Source organism: Oncorhynchus mykiss, chromosome 12 (genome assembly GCF_013265735.2).
Source record: "Oncorhynchus mykiss isolate Arlee chromosome 12, USDA_OmykA_1.1, whole genome shotgun sequence".
Lineage (NCBI taxonomy): Eukaryota > Metazoa > Chordata > Actinopteri > Salmoniformes > Salmonidae > Oncorhynchus > Oncorhynchus mykiss.
In genome coordinates, this window is record NC_048576.1 from 34,571,606 (window position 1) to 34,591,381 (window position 19,776).

General features: G+C 40.8%; 1 protein-coding gene across 2 annotated transcripts; it reads right to left on the reverse strand.

Annotated features, from left to right (window-relative positions):
- Positions 1 to 558: 558 nt before the first annotated feature.
- zswim7 (zinc finger, SWIM-type containing 7) lies at positions 559 to 18,913 on the reverse strand. 2 transcript variants are annotated; one of them, XM_021623567.2, is made up of 5 exons: positions 18,136 to 18,913; positions 11,711 to 11,732; positions 11,108 to 11,210; positions 3,345 to 3,449; positions 559 to 1,871 (listed from the first exon to the last, which is right to left on the reverse strand). In XM_021623567.2, exons 1-5 carry the CDS (start codon positions 18,209 to 18,211, stop codon positions 1,752 to 1,754), a joined length of 426 nt encoding a protein of 141 aa, XP_021479242.2. In that variant the 5' UTR covers positions 18,212 to 18,913; the 3' UTR covers positions 559 to 1,751. The 2 variants fall into 2 exon arrangements, with proteins under 2 accessions (XP_021479242.2, XP_036793353.1); XM_036937458.1 differs by lacking the exon at positions 18,136 to 18,913 and adding an exon at positions 16,053 to 16,335.
- Positions 18,914 to 19,776: the final 863 nt, after the last annotated feature.

Consider the following 19,776-nt stretch of genomic DNA (forward strand, 5'->3'; position numbering starts at 1 on the left):
CTTGCCTTTGTTGTGTTGGCATTGTGGACAATGGCCTCTTTTCTAAGAAGCTGTGACAGTCTATTTTCCTTTCAACTGGCTGAAATTAGATGTGGTTTTCTATCAAAAACAGGAAACCAGACCTCCACAAAATAAATCCAGTTTAACGAGACCCAGTTTGGATGTGACGGCACACAATCTTTGCTAAAATTAAGGTGGTTTTCCTCTGCTATGAGAAGGGCCTCCTTGCTGTGATATTAAACTGTGTTGTGTACTGTTTTTGTGTTCACAAAGTTAGATTGAACGGGATCTTAAGCACTTACAAATTTGTACAAACATACTGTACGAATTGGAATTCGTAACTTATCATATAAACGTCAGGAGAGGGAAACAAATTGCAGGATGTAACATATCATTGTGAAAATGTCATTGTGAAAATTTTGGGGGACCAGTTTTCGATAGTGAGCACTACTTTCAGAACTACTTCCTGAAATGATACAAAACCTCTGTAGTATCACTTTAACGTCTAAAAGGAATTTAAGACAAGTGTTGTCTTAGCACAGGGGTCCAACAAATACAGTATTTCCATTGTGTTTAATTTCTTAGTTTTTCCATTTCTTCACCATACACATCAACCATCACCTCTACAACTTCAAGGGCTAAACTATAGGAGTGTGCCAAACTTCAAGTACATTCCATTGGAGACTGCACTGTACTGGTATTACTATTATTTGTTCATTCAAATGTGACCTTAGCATCAAGATAAGGGTTAAATTCCATTACAATTCAGTAAACTGAAATTCCAATTCCCCAAATGCTTCGTACTGAGAAAAATGTGGAATTGGCGTTTGTTTACCTCCGGAGTTGATTGAATTGAAATGGAATTGCCCCAACCCTGCAAGATACAGTGGGTTGTAAAGCCTTCAACAAGCCTGACTTGTGAATGAAGCATACACACAAGAACAAGCTGATGTAGTTTTCCAACCTGTGCGTTTGCAAATGTGTTACAGTATTGATGTCGCTAACCAGTAGCCTAAACAGTCAACTGTGGTTCAAATCAAAGTGTATTGGTTGTGTACACAGTTTTGCTGATGTTATAGTAGGTGCAGCGAAATGCTTATGTTACTAGCTCCAACAGTGCAGTAGAATGTCTGAACGTCAATGATGTTCAGTTATTATTTCACTCAACTGACAACTAAACCAATACTGCAATTTAACATGAGAAAAATCTGTATGGTGAATTATTTTGTCAATAAAAGCTATGTATGACTTGCCTGGTTAAATAAAAAATACAAATAAAATGTTCAGACTCATATTCTTACAAGAGTTTACACAACCTACATATAACAACCATTTTCATATAAAAGGAGAGTCTTAAAATACAGTCAATGAACAGATGCATATTCTCTGGCAACAGATTAAGAACACGAACACTCACAAAAAACAGCAACATCTGTTGTCTTTTGATTTTCAGAAAGCGGAGAACCACACCAGGGTTCTAGAAGAACAGCACAATGACCTAAAAGCCATAAAAGTAATCTTCACACATGCAGACAGACTGGAGGAGACTATACAGCAGCAGTAGGCTTTGCCTTTGAAACATCTTTCCTCAGGATGTGCTGCAGTAGCTTGGTCTCAGATGGTGCTGCGTGGCTTTGAGTCTGGATCAGTGACCTGTTGGGTTGTGCTCTACGTGTCTGTGCTTTGCGTCTGTAGCTGCGGTCTGGTCTTCTAAATGTAGGTCTGGATGAGTGACCTGGGGGTCTGGTGCTCTACGTGTCAGTTCTTGCTGCTCTCCCAGAAAGGATGCTGGACATCTGCTGGTCAGACAGGGCCTCCTGCTGGGATAGCCCCATGGCCTGACTGAGGTAGGCGGCCAGGATGTGCTTGCACTGCAACAGGAGGAGGAATGTTAGGGAAGTGATAGTACAATACGTGCGTGTGTGAGAGAGAAAGAGAATAAACCCTGATGAAGGCAGCTTAGTAAATCTATTGCATTGGAGCCATGAGAGTATGCAGCTTTTATTTTCTGTGTGTCACTCAGACAGAATTGAAGTTCAGGCAAGTTTGCAGAAATGCTTAAAAATTATGATTAATATACAGGTAACTGCCAAAATACTTTCTATTCCATTCACTTCAGTAAATGGGATAGAAAGTACATTGAAAGTAGGTTCTTCCACACAGGTGTGGTTCCTGGGGTAATTAAGCAATAACAACCCATCATGCTTAGGTTCATGTATAAAATGCCATGTATAAAATGCCCAGTTGCCCATTATTTTGGCTAACCATGGCTAGAAGAAAAGATCTCAGAGACTTTGAAAGTGGGGTCTCAAAGGAGCATAGGGGGTTTAAAAGGTGTGTGCGTCAGTCTCAAGTCACCAGAGATCAACCCAATTGAACACTTGTGGGAGATTCTGGAGCGGGCCTGAGACAGTGTTTTCCACCACCAATGAAACAGAATGGTGTCCCATTCCTCCAATAGAGTTCCAGACACTTGTAGAATCTGTGCCAAGGCACATTGAAGCTGTTCTGGCAGCTCATGGTGGGCCAATGCCCTGTTAAGTCACTATGTTGGCAATTCCTTTATTTTGGCAGTTACCTGTATGTATGACTTAAACATTTTTAAATTAATTTTTTACTTATGGTTATTACATTTATAAAAACTTAATAACACTTCTACAATGTCAGAATTTGTCATACCAATGTAATAAAGGTAGGCAGAATGTATTATATTCCCAAAACTCATTGGGCAGAAATAAGACTTCTCAGAGTAACAGTACAGTACAGTGGTGTCTCTCCTGCTGGGCTGTGGACCTAGAGCAGGGAGGCAGGGCTGTCATGGTTTGTAGACTGTCCAGGCAATAGGCTCCATCCGAAACCCCCAGTGGAGACTGTGGCACTTCCCCTGGTCTGCCCTAACTGACCCATGACGGGGTCGCAATGACGATGACAGGGTCTGCAATGCCCTTAAAACTACACAGACAGCTCTGGATGTATGTGGGAGAGAGGGGGAGTAGTGTTGTCAACCTCACTGTGAAGTATGGATAGATTCTGTATTCAGGGAAATATTCAGAGGCAGCTGAGGATTTATGGGACTTCAGGGACTTTTTGGCTTTGTGCTCCCGAGAGTCATACGGGATGAACATGTTTAAACACTAGTGCCAGGGTCTTGCTAATAATTAACTGTTATACAGATCAACATGTGACTGCCTTCTGGGGGGGAAACCCTGAATGGTAGAATTCCACATCTTGTCTTGCTCAGTTATGCATGACTAGAACAGGCGGTTTGTGTGTGTGCAGGTTTTGTAGTTTATGACTGTGTGCTCTATTAATGATTGAAACATGGATTATGTCTGTGTGTTCACCAGCAGGCTCTCGTTCCTCCTGAGCACAGTGTAGGCGAAGGCTGGGCAGGAGCAGTAGTGACAGGAGGTGTAGCAGGTGTACAGCAGCCCTGACCCTCCAATCACCTTCAACAAAACAAACATGGACACAGTCAAAAACAACAGGTAGAAAGTCAAAGGAAGAGCTGGCCAAAACCACAGTTGTTCTGGAGAGTGGATTAATGGAAAAAAATTGGTCACGGAAAGACTCTCTAAAACATATCACAGTGTTGTAGGAGAAGAGCGAGAATGTCTTGTCTTTAGCAAGTACTTAAACAAACCTATCAAACAATGATGTGAATTCTGTTTGTACTGATACTGCATTCGCCTGCCACAGCTTGAGTCAATTCCACACATGTTCACAACAGCTGAGGAGCACTGTAGACAGTAGAGCAGGGTGAGGAATGAGGTGAAACAAGCTCATGACTTCATCTCATCCATCCCTGAGCTCCTCCAACACGTCCTGACACATCCCACTAACCCTGGGGCCTGTTCAGGGGGATGTTACGTTACAGAACATTAAGATAGAAATGTATGGTGTAGAACAGATATGATTGTCTGTCAGATATATGGAATTGTGTCAGTTGTATTCATTCTATTTTTAGAATATAATTCTATTTCATTCTATTCTATTTCTATCCCCAACGTTCACAATATCACTGAATAAACCCCTGACATCTGGAAAAGGGATTGTGTCGCCTATGGCCTATGGCCATGCAAACATTTTAAAAATGTATAGTTCCCTTTCTTCCTTGCATATTTCACTGATCTGGCAGAACTAGGATGGAGAAAGGTTGTCTTCACCTATCTAATCATTTCAGATCAGCATTCCAACTTAAGGAAGGAGAGGAAGTATGCATTTTTAATGAATCCAAATGTAAAACATGTATTGGGTTTGAAAGTGGAAGACAATAATTCCATGGAGCTAGACAACTGGCTCCAAATATTGAATATAGGCTACTCCAACACCGTAGCTGTAAAGTCTGGCACTCAAGATAGGGGTAGACATACTTTGTGCCAGACTCTCAGCTTCAGCCCCATTCTGAAGATGACGCATAAGGGCATTAATTCAGAGGAACTCTGCCTCGTCACCACAACTAATGACTCTCAACATGACAGAAACAGGCTCCATTATTCCCCAGCCAAGACAAATTCACAGCTATGGAGTCCCTCTAAATCACCTTCACAGTGATCTACAAAATAAAACACCTCATTTGTAGAAAAGTGACGCTTCATTATAAATGAGTAACTCTTCAGGGAATATTACATTGCGTCGATTTAAAAAAGTGACAAAAGCAGAGTTGTGAGACTGTGAGCCACCCAGCTGAGGGTACCGGAGGGAGACTGTAACCTAGGGTGTGTACTTGTTCACTCCCCCTCAAGGATTTAAGAACATTAAATTGGCATAAGAATACCAAAATGGTAGACACTCTATCTGCACACCAACTCAATGATTTTTTAAATACACTAGTTGAGGGTGAGTGAACAGGCGCACACTTCAGGGAGAGGGGAAGAACGGAAAATTGGCTCAACATATGGCGGATTGGCCATAGAAATATAATCTATTGTATTTCTATGGGACCGGCCTAGGTCAATCGGTGATGCTGAAGCCTCTAAAGCATTAGTCATTGAAAACCAGCTCACATTTGGGTCTTTTTGTCCTCTACTTGCATTTCAGAATGTGTCTCCACTTCTGAGCTCTGGCCACAAAGCAAACTTGGTAGGCCCAACACAAAACCACACTTAAACGCTCCCTGATATTCTCCTTCCACTGTTTGGAACCTGTCTAAGCTATCCTAGCAGGGGATTCCACAGTCAGCTAGAAGCGTTACATACTCTTCAATCTCAGTAAATGAAACATGAGATTCAGCTCCAGCGTGGACTGGAGTTGGAGCTACCATTTTTATGGTAGGAATGCCAGGTTCACACAGGACTACATAGAGGCAAGCCATCATGTGCCAGAGAGCTCCAAAGTTTGGAGGGACGGCTCTGTCATCAGTTCGTCACTGCCAGATCCAGTTTCAGTTGCAGCCCGTCAGGGAAGACTATAGAGGACTGCCATGGTTTGTGGGAAGTCACGACAGGCACGGGGCTGATGATGCATCTTACTCAAGGCTTCAGACTGCATCATAACTAGGGTTGCACATTCTGGGGATTATTCAGAGGTGGAAACTTTCCGTGGAAATTAACGGGAATATATGGGAATTAACAGAAATATATGCAAATTAATATTAATATCATTTAAAAGTAGATATTTGCATTGGATATATTTACCATATCATATGGAGACAGAAACATAAACCTTTTACCTCATCATAAGTAGACATAATTGCAAATGATTAAATCCTTCCAATATATTTATATCGCACGGTGTTTCAACATAACAGGTTGAACTTTAATTAAATGAGTTGACTCGTCACATGGGATGATTTCACTGAACAACAGAAAGGGAATATTGAATGATCCCCAATGATCCTTCTCATCTCTCAAAAACGTTTAACATATATCTGCAAAATGATTGCCTAGAAACTAAAGCTTTGGTTGTCTTCCTCTCAGGCTTCCATGTCTTCTCCCTGGACCTCTTCAATGTCCACCTCTTGAACATCAGATTTATAACTTTCCAACCTTGTTGAGGATGGCTCGTTGTCAGGCCACCAATTTTTCAACCCTTGTATTGGTCAGCCTGTTGCATGCTTTGGTGTGTGTTCCCAAACAAGGACCAGTTGCGCTTTGAGGCCGCTGATGTTGGTGGGATTTGGAGGATAATAGAGGCAACAGGGGAAAGAGCATGCATACACAAAGTCCCTTCCACCAGGTGGCTGATGAGATATGTTGGCATGACTACCATATTGCATCTCCATCCCAAAGCCCTTGATTGGAAGTGTACTTCGCCAGACTGCCAAGAACCTTGCCCTCATCCAGGCCAAGGATACCATAGGCCTTGTTGATCTCTGCACCAGACAGGATGATATTGCCAGCATACTTGGGGTCCAACATGTATGCTGTGGCGTGTATGTGCTTCAGGCAGAAGTCCTCACGCTTTTTGATGTATTTCAGAACTGTAGTTTCCTCTGCTTGGAGCAACAGTGAAGTGGGCAAGGCAGTATGGATTTATTCTCTTACATCTGCAAGCAGAGTCTGAACATCAGACAGGATGGCATTGTCTCCCTCAATCCGTGCAATGACTACTGCCATTGAGGAAAGTTTCCGACCCTTTGCTACCCTAATCATAACTCTGGATTATTTGTCTAGATTTGTCATAAAGGGGTGAAAAAGTGTTTCCCCTATATTTATTTAGTAGTGGTGGACCACCACTTCAAAAGAATATACTGTATATAAAATGTTTAAAAAAATTCTGGATGGTAAAACGTTTTCAGTGTAAAGTTAAGACTCAAACCAGATATAAAGTATGTAGAAAATACAGTACCAATAAAAACATTTGGACACACCTACTCATTCAAGGGTTTTTCTTTATTTTTACTATTTTCTACATTGTAGAATAATAGTGAAGACATCAAAACTATGAAATAACAAATGGAATCGTGTAGTAACCAAAAAAAGTGTTAAAAATATATATTTGAGATTCTTCAAAGTAGCCACCCTTTGCCTTGATGACAACTTTGCACACTCTTGGCATTCTCTCAACCAGCTTCATGAGGTAGTCCCCTGGAATGCATTTCAATTAACAGGTGTGCCTTGTTAAAAGTTAATTTGTGGAATTTCTTTCCTTCTTAATGTGTTTGAGCCAGTTAGTTATGTTGTGACAAAGTAGGGGTGGTATACAGAAAATAGCCTTATTTGGTAAAAGACCAAGTCCATATTATGGCAAGAACAGCTCAAATAAGCAAAGAGAAACGACAGTCCATCATTACTTTAAGACATGAAGGTCGTTCAATGCGGAAAATGTCAAGAACTTTGAAAGTTTCTTCAAGTGCAGTTGCAAAAATCATCAATCGTAATGATGAAACTGGCTCTCATGAGGACTGCCACAGGAAAGGAAGACCCAGAGTTACCTCTGCTGCAGAGGACAGGTTCATTAGAGTTACCAGCCTCAGAAATTGCAGCCAAAATGAATGCTTCACAGAGCACAGATAAATGCTTCACACACTTTCCTCATGTCTGCAAATGTATTACAAATAAAATATCACATTTACATGAGTATTCAGACCCTTTATTCAATACTTTGTTGAAGCACATTTGGCAGTGATTACAGCCTTGAGTCTTTTTGGGTATGACTATACAAGATTGGCACTTTCTCACATTCTTCTCTGAAGATCCTCTCAAGCTCTGTCAGGTTGGATGGGGATCGACACTGCACAACCAGAGATGTTCAATCGGACTCAAGTCCGTGGTCTGGCTGGACCACTCAAGGACATTCAGAGACTTGTCCTGAAGCCACTCCTGCGTTGACTTAGCTGTGTGCTTAGGGCTGTTGTCCTGTTGGAAGGTGAACCTTTGCCCCAGAGGTCTTGAGCGCTCTGGAGCAGGTTTTCATCAAGGATCTCTCTGTACTTTGCTCTGTTCATCTTTCCCTCGATCCTGACTAGTCTCCCAGAACCTGCCACTAAAAAATATCCCCACAGCATGATGCTGCCACCACCATGCTTCATCATAGGGATGGTGCCAGGTTTCCTCCAGACGTGACGCTTGGCATTCAGGCCAAAGAGTTCAATCTTGGTTTCATCGGACCAGAGAATCTTGTTTCTCATGGTCTGAGAGTCCTTTAGGTGCCTTCTGGAAAACTCCAAGTGGGCTGTCATGTGCCTTTTACTGAGGAGTGGCTTCCATCTGGCCACTCTAACCATATAGGCCTGATTGGTGGAGTGCTGTAGAGATGGTTGTCCTTCTGGAAGGTTCTCCCATCTCCACAGAGGAACTCTAGAGTTCTGTCAGAGTAACCATTCGGTTCTTGGTCACCTCCCTGACCAACATCCTTCACCCACGATTGCTCAGTTTGGACGGGTGGCCAGCACTAGGAAGAGTCTTGGTGGTTCCAAACTTCTTCCATTTAAGAATGATGGTGGCCACTGTGTTCTTTGGGACTTTCAGTGCTGCAGAAATATTTTGGTACCCTTTCCCAGATCTGTGCCTCGACACTATCCTGTCTCGGAGCTCTACGGACAATTCCTTCAACTTCATGGCTTGGTTTTTGCTCTGACGTACTGTCAACTGTGGGACCTTATATAGACAGGTGTGTGCCTTTCCAAATCATGTCTAATCAATTGAATTTACCACAGGTGGGCTTCAATCAAGTTGTAGAAACATCTCAAGGATGTACTTGAGCTCAATTTCGAGTCTCATAGCAAAGGGTCTGAATACTAATGTAAATAAGGTATTTCTGTTTTTATTTTTGATAAATTTGCAACATTTTCTAAAAATGTATGGGGTATTGTCTGTAGATTGAGAAGGGGAAAAAAGTATTTAATCCATTTTTGAATAACGCTAAAGTGTAACAAAATGTGGAAAAAGTAAAGGGGTCTGAATACTTTCCAAACACACTGTATATTGCTATTCTGCCTTTAACTTGACCCTGGTCTGATTCTCTGTGCCCTGTCACAACAGACTGAACGAACCCCATATTCTCATGGAAAAGGTCACCTGAATGTATGATTGAGTCAATGTGGCAAACAGACAGTATCAACCTATGAGCACCCTCTTAGAAAAAAGGGTTCCAAAACAGTTATTTGGCTGTCCCCATAGGAGAACAACTGTTTTTGGTTCTAGGTAGAACCCTTTTGGTTTCCATGTAGAACCCTCTGTGTAAAGGGTTCTACATAGTACTCAGAAGGGTCCTCCTATGGGGACAGCCAAAGAACCATTTTTAGATTATAGAAAAGAGTGCAGGAAAAGGCTAGTGTATTCATTAGTATCACACCAGACACAATAACAAAACAATGACATGCACAACAGGTCCCAGACTGGCTCTTTTCCCCAACCCAGAGCTACAAAGTAGACCTACTTCCAGAAAAAGGGGGTATAAACTAAGCTCTTCAGACTGAGTTTATTTATCTAGGTCTTATTGCAAGTCAAGCCTCTTCTCAGAAGTGACGTCCAACTGGCTGTGTCATGGTTCTGGTCAGTAAAAACCTGACGTTTTAAGTTTCTCTGACATCATAAAAGCTTTGAGCTGCTGGATAAAAATAGAGGCGTGGGTTGGTGGGATCAGTGCCCAGACGCCTACACAATGTTGCAGAGTGAGTTACCCCAAATCAAGGATCATCAACTTTTCTTGAGCAGACTGGAACATAATTACAAATAATTTGCAAATTGACAGCAAGAAGCCCAAAAACACACACTTTCTTTATAAAACAATATACACTTAGCCCTAGTTTAATTTGGAGTGTTGTCAAATGGAAGAAAAATAGGATGCAGGTGCCATGGCAATCCTCCAACACCAGCATTGTGACACTTGGGCAGTTGCCTCAGGTTCCATTGTTGGATTTCCCATTACAATTGACATGCTGACTGAAATCCCCTGTAGATCAATAAAGTTAAATTCAATTCAGGGAAGAACACAATAATTCCTCCTGGCTAAGAACTCAGGGGAGGAGAGAAACAAATGGTCCTCGACTACTGAATCAAAGTAAATCTTTACTCTCAACTTCCCAAATATAGTCTACCCTCCCTCCCTGAGCCAAAACAAGGCAACTTAACCTGGTCTGGTTCAAGTTATCCCAATCACACTTACTGTACGGATATGTCCCAATACTTCTGAATTAACTATTTTTCCCTGCAGACAGACAGTTCCAGGGATGGATAGAAAACAATAGCTAGGTGAAAATTGCACTCAAATCACGAGAGAAAGTAATCTAAGAGGAACAACATAACTAGCTAGCATCTCTTGATTTTGGGGGTTTATGTTTTTATATAACAATAAAGCCACGGAAATGAGTTACTCCAAAAATATGGGAAGATAGCACAGCTATCTAAATCTTACTCAGACATCTCCTCAGAACACCCACTCACAGCAATTAAAACTGTCACAGTGTCAAAGTGTCCCATTCGACACTTGTATATTTAAAGAGTAAATAGTATTGCAAATGGCGCAACCACACTACATGAATATGGGAAGAGTGTGATATTGGAAGACTTATCTACTTGTTACTGCATAGGCTTTCCAACATTGTTTTTTTCACTCACAGATGTTTTAGGAGAAAACATAATAACTTTCTATGGAAATGTAGAACTGAATTTGTGCCCGGAACCACATCATATTATAGCCTAACCATTTCCAATAAACACCACCTAATTTCACCACAGGAGTCACCAAAAACTTGAGAAGGAGAAAAAACAATTAAGGAATTTATTCCAAAGAAACAGAAACCACTGTCTGTATTTAGCCTCATTGTGTTTTTTCTGTCCCATTTCATAAAAGCAGTCAAAGGCGTTTACAGGAAACTTGGGTCACTGGACAGGCCCTGCTATGACGCAAGAGGACATGGCCTACAGGGACTCTGGGACTGGTAGGGAATGGCTATGGATTAGGTGGTTTTCCATGAGTACAACAGTAATTCATCCGTCCTTACGTGAGGTTCTGGCATTGATGTCAAGTGTTGGGAAGATAATAGCTTCTCATTAGCGTCTCTATAGTATACAAAGAAGGTCAAAATGCTTAAGACTTAGCTGTACATTTTCCTTTCATCGCTCTTTTGTGTGAATCATGGTCGATTGATTACCAAATGTTTCACTAGGTGGTTTATTGGGAAAGTGAGTACTCTAGTGCAAAGTGGGTAGCAGATGTTCACCTGATATGCTCTCCGTCCACTGGGGGATGAGACACAGGTGACAGAGCGCTGGTCCACCAGGTCCAAGGCCTGGAGGGCACAGGAGCCAAACACAAACCTCAGCCTGGGAGAGAGACAGGGATAGGGGACAGGCATGGAGAGAGACCCATATTAAGGCTAGCCCTCAACTTCATGTAAAAGTGCTTTTAAATGGAGATATAATGCATATAAAACAACAACGCAGCAATGCATATAAACAAACACCTGAGAGACAGAGCGACTGAGACATTAAGCCTGATAGCATCATTCCTAACACACTCAGCCAATTAGCCAGTGAAAAGCAGGTAATGAAGGAATGAAGAGGTCCTATACCAGGAAAATCACCCTTCAAGAATAACATCATACAGGACAGGATGTGGCTGTGACACAGCCACAGCACCCACTACATCTGGAAATTCTCACCCACCAACCAAGAGGGGAGGGCCCTGCTGTCTGGGTGACGGCATCGCCATCCCACTGTGGAAAGCACATGCCATAAAAGGCCACTCCCTCTCCCACCTCACTGGTTTCCCCAATAAAGCAAATAATCCCCAGGTAAAGATAAAGGTAAAAGGTAATACTCACGCAATAAGCAGGTCATCAGGAACTGCAAAGAAAACACACCAAAAAAACAGTGATGGGGTTAGAATAATTTACTCATTTGGTTTTAAATAGGCTTTAATCTAGAACTTATTGGTAAATCATTCCTCAGAGACATAGCTTAATGAAAAATGAATTTGCAATTTCCTTTCCTTAGTTCTCATGAAGACAGTAATGGATGAGTACTGTAGTAAGGGAGGAGTTGGCTGGCTGGGCTTCTAGAGGAAATAAGGGCTTGACCTCGTTGAAGAAGCGTCTAGCTACTGCAGTTTGTAATATGGTTTTGGAAACATAAGGAACAAGGAATAATAATAAATCATTTTCAGAAAACTAAAAGGTTAAATTACTACACACCTTTATAGGGTCAGGGTTAGTGTTTCCACACTGCCATATCTCCATGTTACAGCACTTTTTTACAGAAGACATTTGGCCACCTGTGCTAAATAGCTATCTAGCGTGCCCCGAACCTGTGTGTTTGTGTAACTGGGGAGGAAGTGTAGTTCATCAACTGGAGGCTCACAGACTATGGCTCTGTGTAAAACTGCTACAGTGTATCTATTTTATTTTAAATATTATTTCTCGCTGATATGAACGATAAGGGGCAAATCAGCATACGTTTCGATAAACCGTTTATTATTATTTAAGTTTCTAAACGTTAAAACACAGCGCCGGAATTGTAGTTTACAAGCAGCCAATCGTGGGCGAAGCTAACCACTGAAAACCCTAAGGATAAGAAGCAGTGGTGGTCGGTGCCGTTTAATATATTTTGTTTATGAGCATGGCCTTTTCTATTACAGCATATTGGACGAATGTCATTCATATTCCATTCACCCAGCTCAATGTAACATCAATAGATTTAGGATACTCTCATTTTCCCTATACCCATCATGTGGTTGCTACAACCTAGCCTATGAATAAAAGTTTACAACGTAGGTGCACAGGTCGAGAGAATTTTGAATAATCAAGGTGACAGACACATTAAAAATGTTTGTACCTTTATTTATACAGGTTTTTGTCATTGAGATTAAATCTATTTTTCAAGAGAGACCTGGTCCAACAGCAGCAGGGGGAACAAAGTTTCAGACAAAATAACTTACATACACTAACACAACATTGAACAAAACTATAGACACACATACAGTACAACAATTACATATTACGTAAAGAAACACAAATGGCATAACTGAAAAACAGCTGTCCTAAAGACAATTACACATCTATGATATTTACATTGACCGAGTGTTTAAACTCCACCAATGTGACTAGATCATCACATTTTTTTAATGTTCAGAAGAGAATTCCAGGACCACAGAGCTGAGTAACTAAAACTATTTGTACCATGACCTCATTTTTGGTAGGCGGGGGTCTAGATCATCAGGGCTAGGGGATTTCTTTCTATCAATATCTTTCAGGGCTTCAAGCACTTCTGAAACAGAGAAGGATAAGAAGGGGAACCTGACGAAGGAGTGCACAGGGGTGTCAGGTAAATTGACAGGGGGCTCATTTATACCTTTAACCTTTTCAAATAAACTGCCTGCATCAAGAAAATGCTGATGTAAGGCTTTCAGAATAGAGTTTCTCTCAGTTACAATCTGTGTGTCTATCAATAGTTGTTTGTGTATCTTTTTTGCACTCCAAACCATTCACTACTTGCCAAAATTCTGAAGGATTATTTAAATTATCCAAAGTAGATTTAAGGTAGTGGTCTGCTTTCAGTTTTCGGGACATAGCCACACCCAGATTTCAAAGATGTTTAAAAGCCTTCCAATCATCCGCCAAACCAGACCATCTTGCTTTAGCCCACATGGTATTCGGTTCCCTTATGATTTTAGTAAGTTCCTCAGTAAACCAAGGGTTCTCTCTGCCCTTAATCCTGCATTTTTTAAAGGGGCATGCCTATTGCATACACCCTGTAATGCGTTGTGGAAGTAAGAAAAGGCTAATTCAACATCTGGGGTTAATTCTATTCTATTCCATTCAATGCTAAATACATATTTTCGTACTGACACGTGAGATTGCTTAGATATTTTACCATCTCTCACACAGGCAATAGCAAAGTGATCACTTATAGTGGGGCAAAAAAGTATCTAGTCAGCCACCAATTGTGCAAGTTCTCCCACTTAAAAAGATGAGAGGCCTGTATTTTTTATCATAGGTATACTTCAACTATGACAGACAAAATGAGGGAAAAAAATCCAGAAAATCACATTGTAGGATTTTTAATGAATGTATTTGCAAATTATGGTGGAAAATAAGTATTTGGTCAATAACAAAAGTTTATCTCAATACTTTGTTACATACCCTTTGTTGGCAATGACAGAGGTCAAAAGTTTTCTGTAAGTCTTCACATGGTTTTTACACACTGCTGCTGGTATTTTGGCCCATTCCTCCATGCAGATCTCCTCTAGAGCAGTGATGTTTTGGGGCTGTTGCTGGGCAACACAGACTTTCAACTCCCTCCAAAGATTTTCTATGGGGTTGAGATCTGGAGACTGGCTAGGCCACTCCAGGACCTTGAAATGCTTCTTACGAAGCCACTCCTTCGTTGCCCGGGCGGTGTGTTTGGGATCATTGTCATGCCGAAAGACCCAGCCACGTTTCATCTTCAATGCCCTTGCTGATGGAAGGAGGTTTTCACTCAAAATCTCACGATACATGGCCCCATTCATTCTTTCCTTTACACGGATCAGTCGCCCTGGTCCCTTTGCAGAAACACAGCCCCAAAGCATGATGTTTCCACCCCCATGCTTCACAGTAGGTATGGTGTTCTTTGGATGCAACTCAGCATTCTTTGTCCTCCAAACACGACGAGTTGGGTTTTTACCAAAAAGTTCTATTTTGGTTTCATCTGACATTCTCCAAATCTTCTTTTGGATCATCCAAATGCTCTCTAGCAAACTTCAGACGGGCCTGGACATGTACTGGCTTAAGCAGGGGGACACGTCTGGCACTGCAGGATTTGAGTCCCTGGCGGCGTAGTGTGTTATTGATGGTAGGCTTTGTTACTTTGGTCCCAGCTCTCTGCAGGTCATTCACTAGGTCCCCCCGTGTGGTTCTGGGATTTTTGCTCACCGTTCTTGTGATCATTTTGACCCCACAGGGTGAGATCTTGCATGGAGCCCCAGATCGAGGGATCAGTGGTCTTGTATGTCTTCCATTTCCTAATAATTGCTCCCACAGTTGATTTCTTCCCAGCCTGGTGCAGGTCTACAATTTTGTTTCTGGTGACAGCTCTTTGGTCTTGGCCATAGTGGAGTTTGGAGTGTGACTGTTTGAGGTTGTGGACAGGTGTCTTTTATACTGATAACAAGTTCAAACAGGTGCCATTAATACAGGTAACGAGTGGAGGACAGAGGAGCCTCTTAAAGAAGAAGTTACAGGTCTGTGAGAGCCAGAAATCTTGCTTGTTTGTAGGTGACCAAATACTTATTTTCCACGATAATTTGCAAATAAATGCATTAAAAATCCTACAATGTGATTTTCTGGATTTTTTACAGGCCTCTCTCATCTTTTTAAGTGGGAGAACTTGCACAATTGGTGGCTGACTAAATACTTTTTCCCCCCACTGTATGTAATTTGCAAAAATACCAGAAGCATTAAATCGATGAGGAGTATTGGTTAAGACCAAATCAATCAAAGAGGATTTCAGAGGATACTATATATTCAATTTAGTTACACTGTTGTCAATCTGAGTGAGATTATAGGTATTGCATAGAATTTAGAGTTGATCAAAGCTAGATGATAACCAATCCTGACCAATCCTGACTCAGATCACCTATCAAGACAAACTCTTGCACACTCTTGTCTGTATCTAGCTGATCCAGGGTGTAATCATTAGTCCAACAGTTGGACACATTTTTTTATTGGACAAAATTCAGGTATGTTTATCTCCATGTCGTTCCATTTGAATCCGTTTAAGAAACATTTTTCAACAGAATACACCCCTGATCACAGGCAAACACAATTTACTTTCCTAGCAGCCACATACAAACAGCATGATCCCTTTGATCGTTGCATAATTCCTTCTCACATCTATGCATTCTCTTCTTCTCACCTTTTCACTTTGCTTGTGGACTTAAGTGCACAACACATCAGCTGTCTGTGACCATGTGAAAAAAACTTTGCAAGCCAAACCTTAATATCATAACCGCAACACACAGCCTACATAATTGTCATTCTATTAACATCATAGTCAACATAGCTAATACAACTAATGTGTTACTAAACCCACTACAATCATGCAGTACAGTGTACAGTCAGCAGCAAGCAGTTTAGCAGTTACACCAGCGGGTTCCGGTGGCAATAAATAAATAAAATAAAAACGTACCTTGACTTGAATGTGTTCCAGGGTTGGATAGCCATAGCCAGCTAGCTAACATAGCATCCCTCTCTGTTTGAGCTTGGTGTTTCAGTAGGCTAAACTAACTAGGTGCAGTCACTAGCTAAGTAAGTGAACGTTTTTGTTTTAAATACAATGATATATAGCTCTTGCATCTCTTTCATTTTTGAAGAAATGAATTTGTTAAAAACTGTTCAACTATTGTCTTTCTCTCTCTTTGAGTAAACTACTCACCACCTGTTATGCACCACAGTGCTAGCTAGCTGTAGCTTATGCTTTCAGTACAAGATTCATTCTTTGATCCTTTGATTGGGTGGACAACATGTCAGTTCATGCTGCAAGAGCTCTGATAGGTTGGAGGATGTACTCCGGAAGTTGTCATAATTACTGTGTCTATGGAAGGGGGTGTGAACCACAAGCCTCCTAGGTTTTGTATTGAAGTCAATGTTCCCAGAGGAGGACAGAAGCTAGCTGTCCTTCGGCTACACAATGGCGCTACCATACAGAGTGCTGTTGAGGCTACTGAAGACCTTCATTGTAAAACAGTGTGTTTTAATAAATTATTTGGTGACATATTTAGCATAGTTTATCTAAAAATAATAACTTTAATAATACTACATACTTAATGAGTATATAGTTCATTTTAGTATACTGTAAACAAATAGTATCCTTTCAGTTGAGCATACTTGCGCCTTTCTCCCGGAAGTTGATGCTGTTGTATGCAACCTCTTTGCTAGCTTGTTAGCATAACAAATTACTAGCTAGACTTCGGGTGTGTTTGTAAATTCAATCTGGAGTGCTAGAGTGTGCTCTAGGCGTTCGTAAATTCAGGGCGTTGTCAGATTGTCCGTTTGTAAAAAGAAAACCAGCCACGTTACGGGCACCGAAGTCTTGCTTCCAGACAAACTAAACACCTTCTTTGCCCGCTTTGAGCATAATATAGTGCCACCAATGCAGCCCTCTACCAAGGAATGTGGGCTCTCTTTCTCAGTGGACGACGTGAGTAAGACATTTAAAAAACGACCTGCCCTCCAGGGCACCTACAGCACCCGATTTCACAGGAAGGCCAAAAAGATCATCAATGACAACAACCACTTGAGCCACTGCCTCATCACCCTGCTACCATCCAGAAGGCGAGGTCAGTACAGGTGCATCAAAGCTGGGACCTAGAGACTGAAAAACAGCTTTTATCTCAAGGCCATCAGACTGTTAAACAGCCATCACTAACATAGAGAGGCTGCTGCCTACATACAGACTTGAAATCAGTGGTCACTCTAACAAATGGATTTCCTGTCACTTTATTAATGCCACTTTAATAAATTATGTTTACATACCTTGCATTACTCATCCCATATGTATATACTGTATTTAATACCATCTATTGCATCTTGCCTATGCTGCTCGGGTCATTGCTCATCCATATATTCATATGTACATATTGTTATTCCATCCCTTTACTTAGATTTCTGTATATTAGGTAGTTGTTGTGGAATCGTTAGATTACTTGTTAGATATTACTGCACTTTCAGAAACTAGAAACATAAGCATTTCGCTACACTTACACAATAACATCTGCTAACAACGATTCGATTTGACATCAGGAACTTTTTGCATCCTACCTAAATCCATACTATGACTAATAATCATAATACATACTCAATGTACGTCACAAATATTATGGTTAGCATGAGTATTCGAACACAGCTATGGTCGCTCTGTTTCGAGCTCCAAGACAACTTTGCAGTATTTGTGTGTGTTATTTCTTACATTATTTGCTCAGAACGTTTATGATATTTTTGTATTTCTATTTTTGGGGAAGTGTGTGTATTGTTTACTATTGCTGTACCGTTGGAGCTAGAAACATACGCATTTCGCTGCACCTGCGAAAACATCTGCAAAATATGTGTGAGCGACCAATAAAATGTTATTTTACTTAAAATCATAGGAGTCTCAATGGTCCATCTGACAACGACCATAAAACAAAGCCATAACAACAGTGCCATCTTCTGGCTGGCATGCCCGACTAGAGACTTGACAGATGAGATTCTGTTCAAGGAAAACTGTAACTCACTTTTAGTTTTCTCTTGGTATGTCTTCTGTATGTCTTTGAAGAGTTGTTCGGCCACCGTAGGTAAAAATGAAGGCATCTCAAAAATTAGCTACAGCAAATATACCAGAAAACGTTCATGGGCAAAGCGCACGAGATACAAAATTGATCAGAGGTCAACCAGTCGATATAGGTTGGTCAAAGTACTGAGTTGTTTACCTCATTAGTTATTGATCTACTAGAGGGAAATTTAAAAATAATAACATAGCTAGTTAGCTAAAACTCCCGGGTATTTTTCCAACTGGTTTTGTTGCGTTGTTCTTCGGGGGGGAAGTAAGCTATGTATTGGCGCCACCATCAGGATGGGAGGGTAAGTTATTTTAACTTGCAACTACTGTAGTCAAGTGTTTGACTATTTGTAACCTTGTAGATGGCGCCAAAATTCAATAGAAAACATTCGATATTAGTAAAAAATGTGACTGGAATGTCCTACTCAAATAAATTTTTATTTGTCACATGCCCCGAATACAACAGGTACAAAACGTTCTGCAACTAAAACGAGAGTTTGTATTCGACAAATTCAGCTACACTGTAGGTCCCTCCCAGGTTCGTTCCGTTCAAGAAATGGGTGATATAAAATCTGAATGCACTACCAGCGTTTTGAAGTCTGTTTAATAATACTTTCCTGTGGATATTCAGAAATTCCCAGCATAAATGGGACCAACCACCAGACAACCATTAGAGTCAGTTAAAATGTACAGTACCATGTACAGCCATGTACAGTACCAATCAAAAGTTTGGACATGCCTACTCATTCAAGGGTTTTTCTTTATTTGTACTATTTTCTGCATTGTAGAATAATAGTGAAGACATTAAAACTATGAAATAACAAAAAAAGTGTTAAACAAATCAAAATATATTTTAGATTATTCAAAGTAGCCACCCTTTGCCTTGATGACAGCTTTGCACACTCTTGGTATTCTCTCAACCAGCTTCATGAGGTACTCACCTGGAATGCATTTCAATTAACAGGTGTTCCTTGTTAAAAGGTTAATTTGTTGAATTCTATCCTTCTTAATGCATTTGAGCCAGTCAGTTGAGTTGTGACAAGGTTGGTAAAAGACCAAGCTCATATGATTAAATGTCTGAACTGCTATATTTCAGATGGCTAATGGCGAAATCTATCACCTGATGGTTTATCCGGCAAAGGTTTTTCTCTAGCTGCTTTATTCATATTTCTTGTTGCATGTTTAGGTTGTATTTATCGCATAATATTACTGGGATGAATTTGAGTCCTATGCGAAAGTGGTAGGATGTTTAATGTGAGATGAAATATGTGTGTAGACTTCAGTTTAGCAATCCTAGCTGGGTACTTGCATTCAGTTCCTCCAATTACATTTTATGAATAGCGAAGATGCATTCAATTTGAGGAATTCAGATATGACATCATTTTTAGCACTGTTCCTAAACTACGGCGCGCGACATGGTTCAATGGAGTTGTTGGCCATACTACTGACTGCAAGTGAGTGGAGGAGGTGAGGCCAGACAGAGTAGTCATCTGCTCTGACTCATGTGCACCACTGATGAGTATCAATTTGGTTATGTCTCAGAGCAGACAGGATGTATTATATGAGGTTTTGCAGTGCTTGCATAGGGTGAAACAGA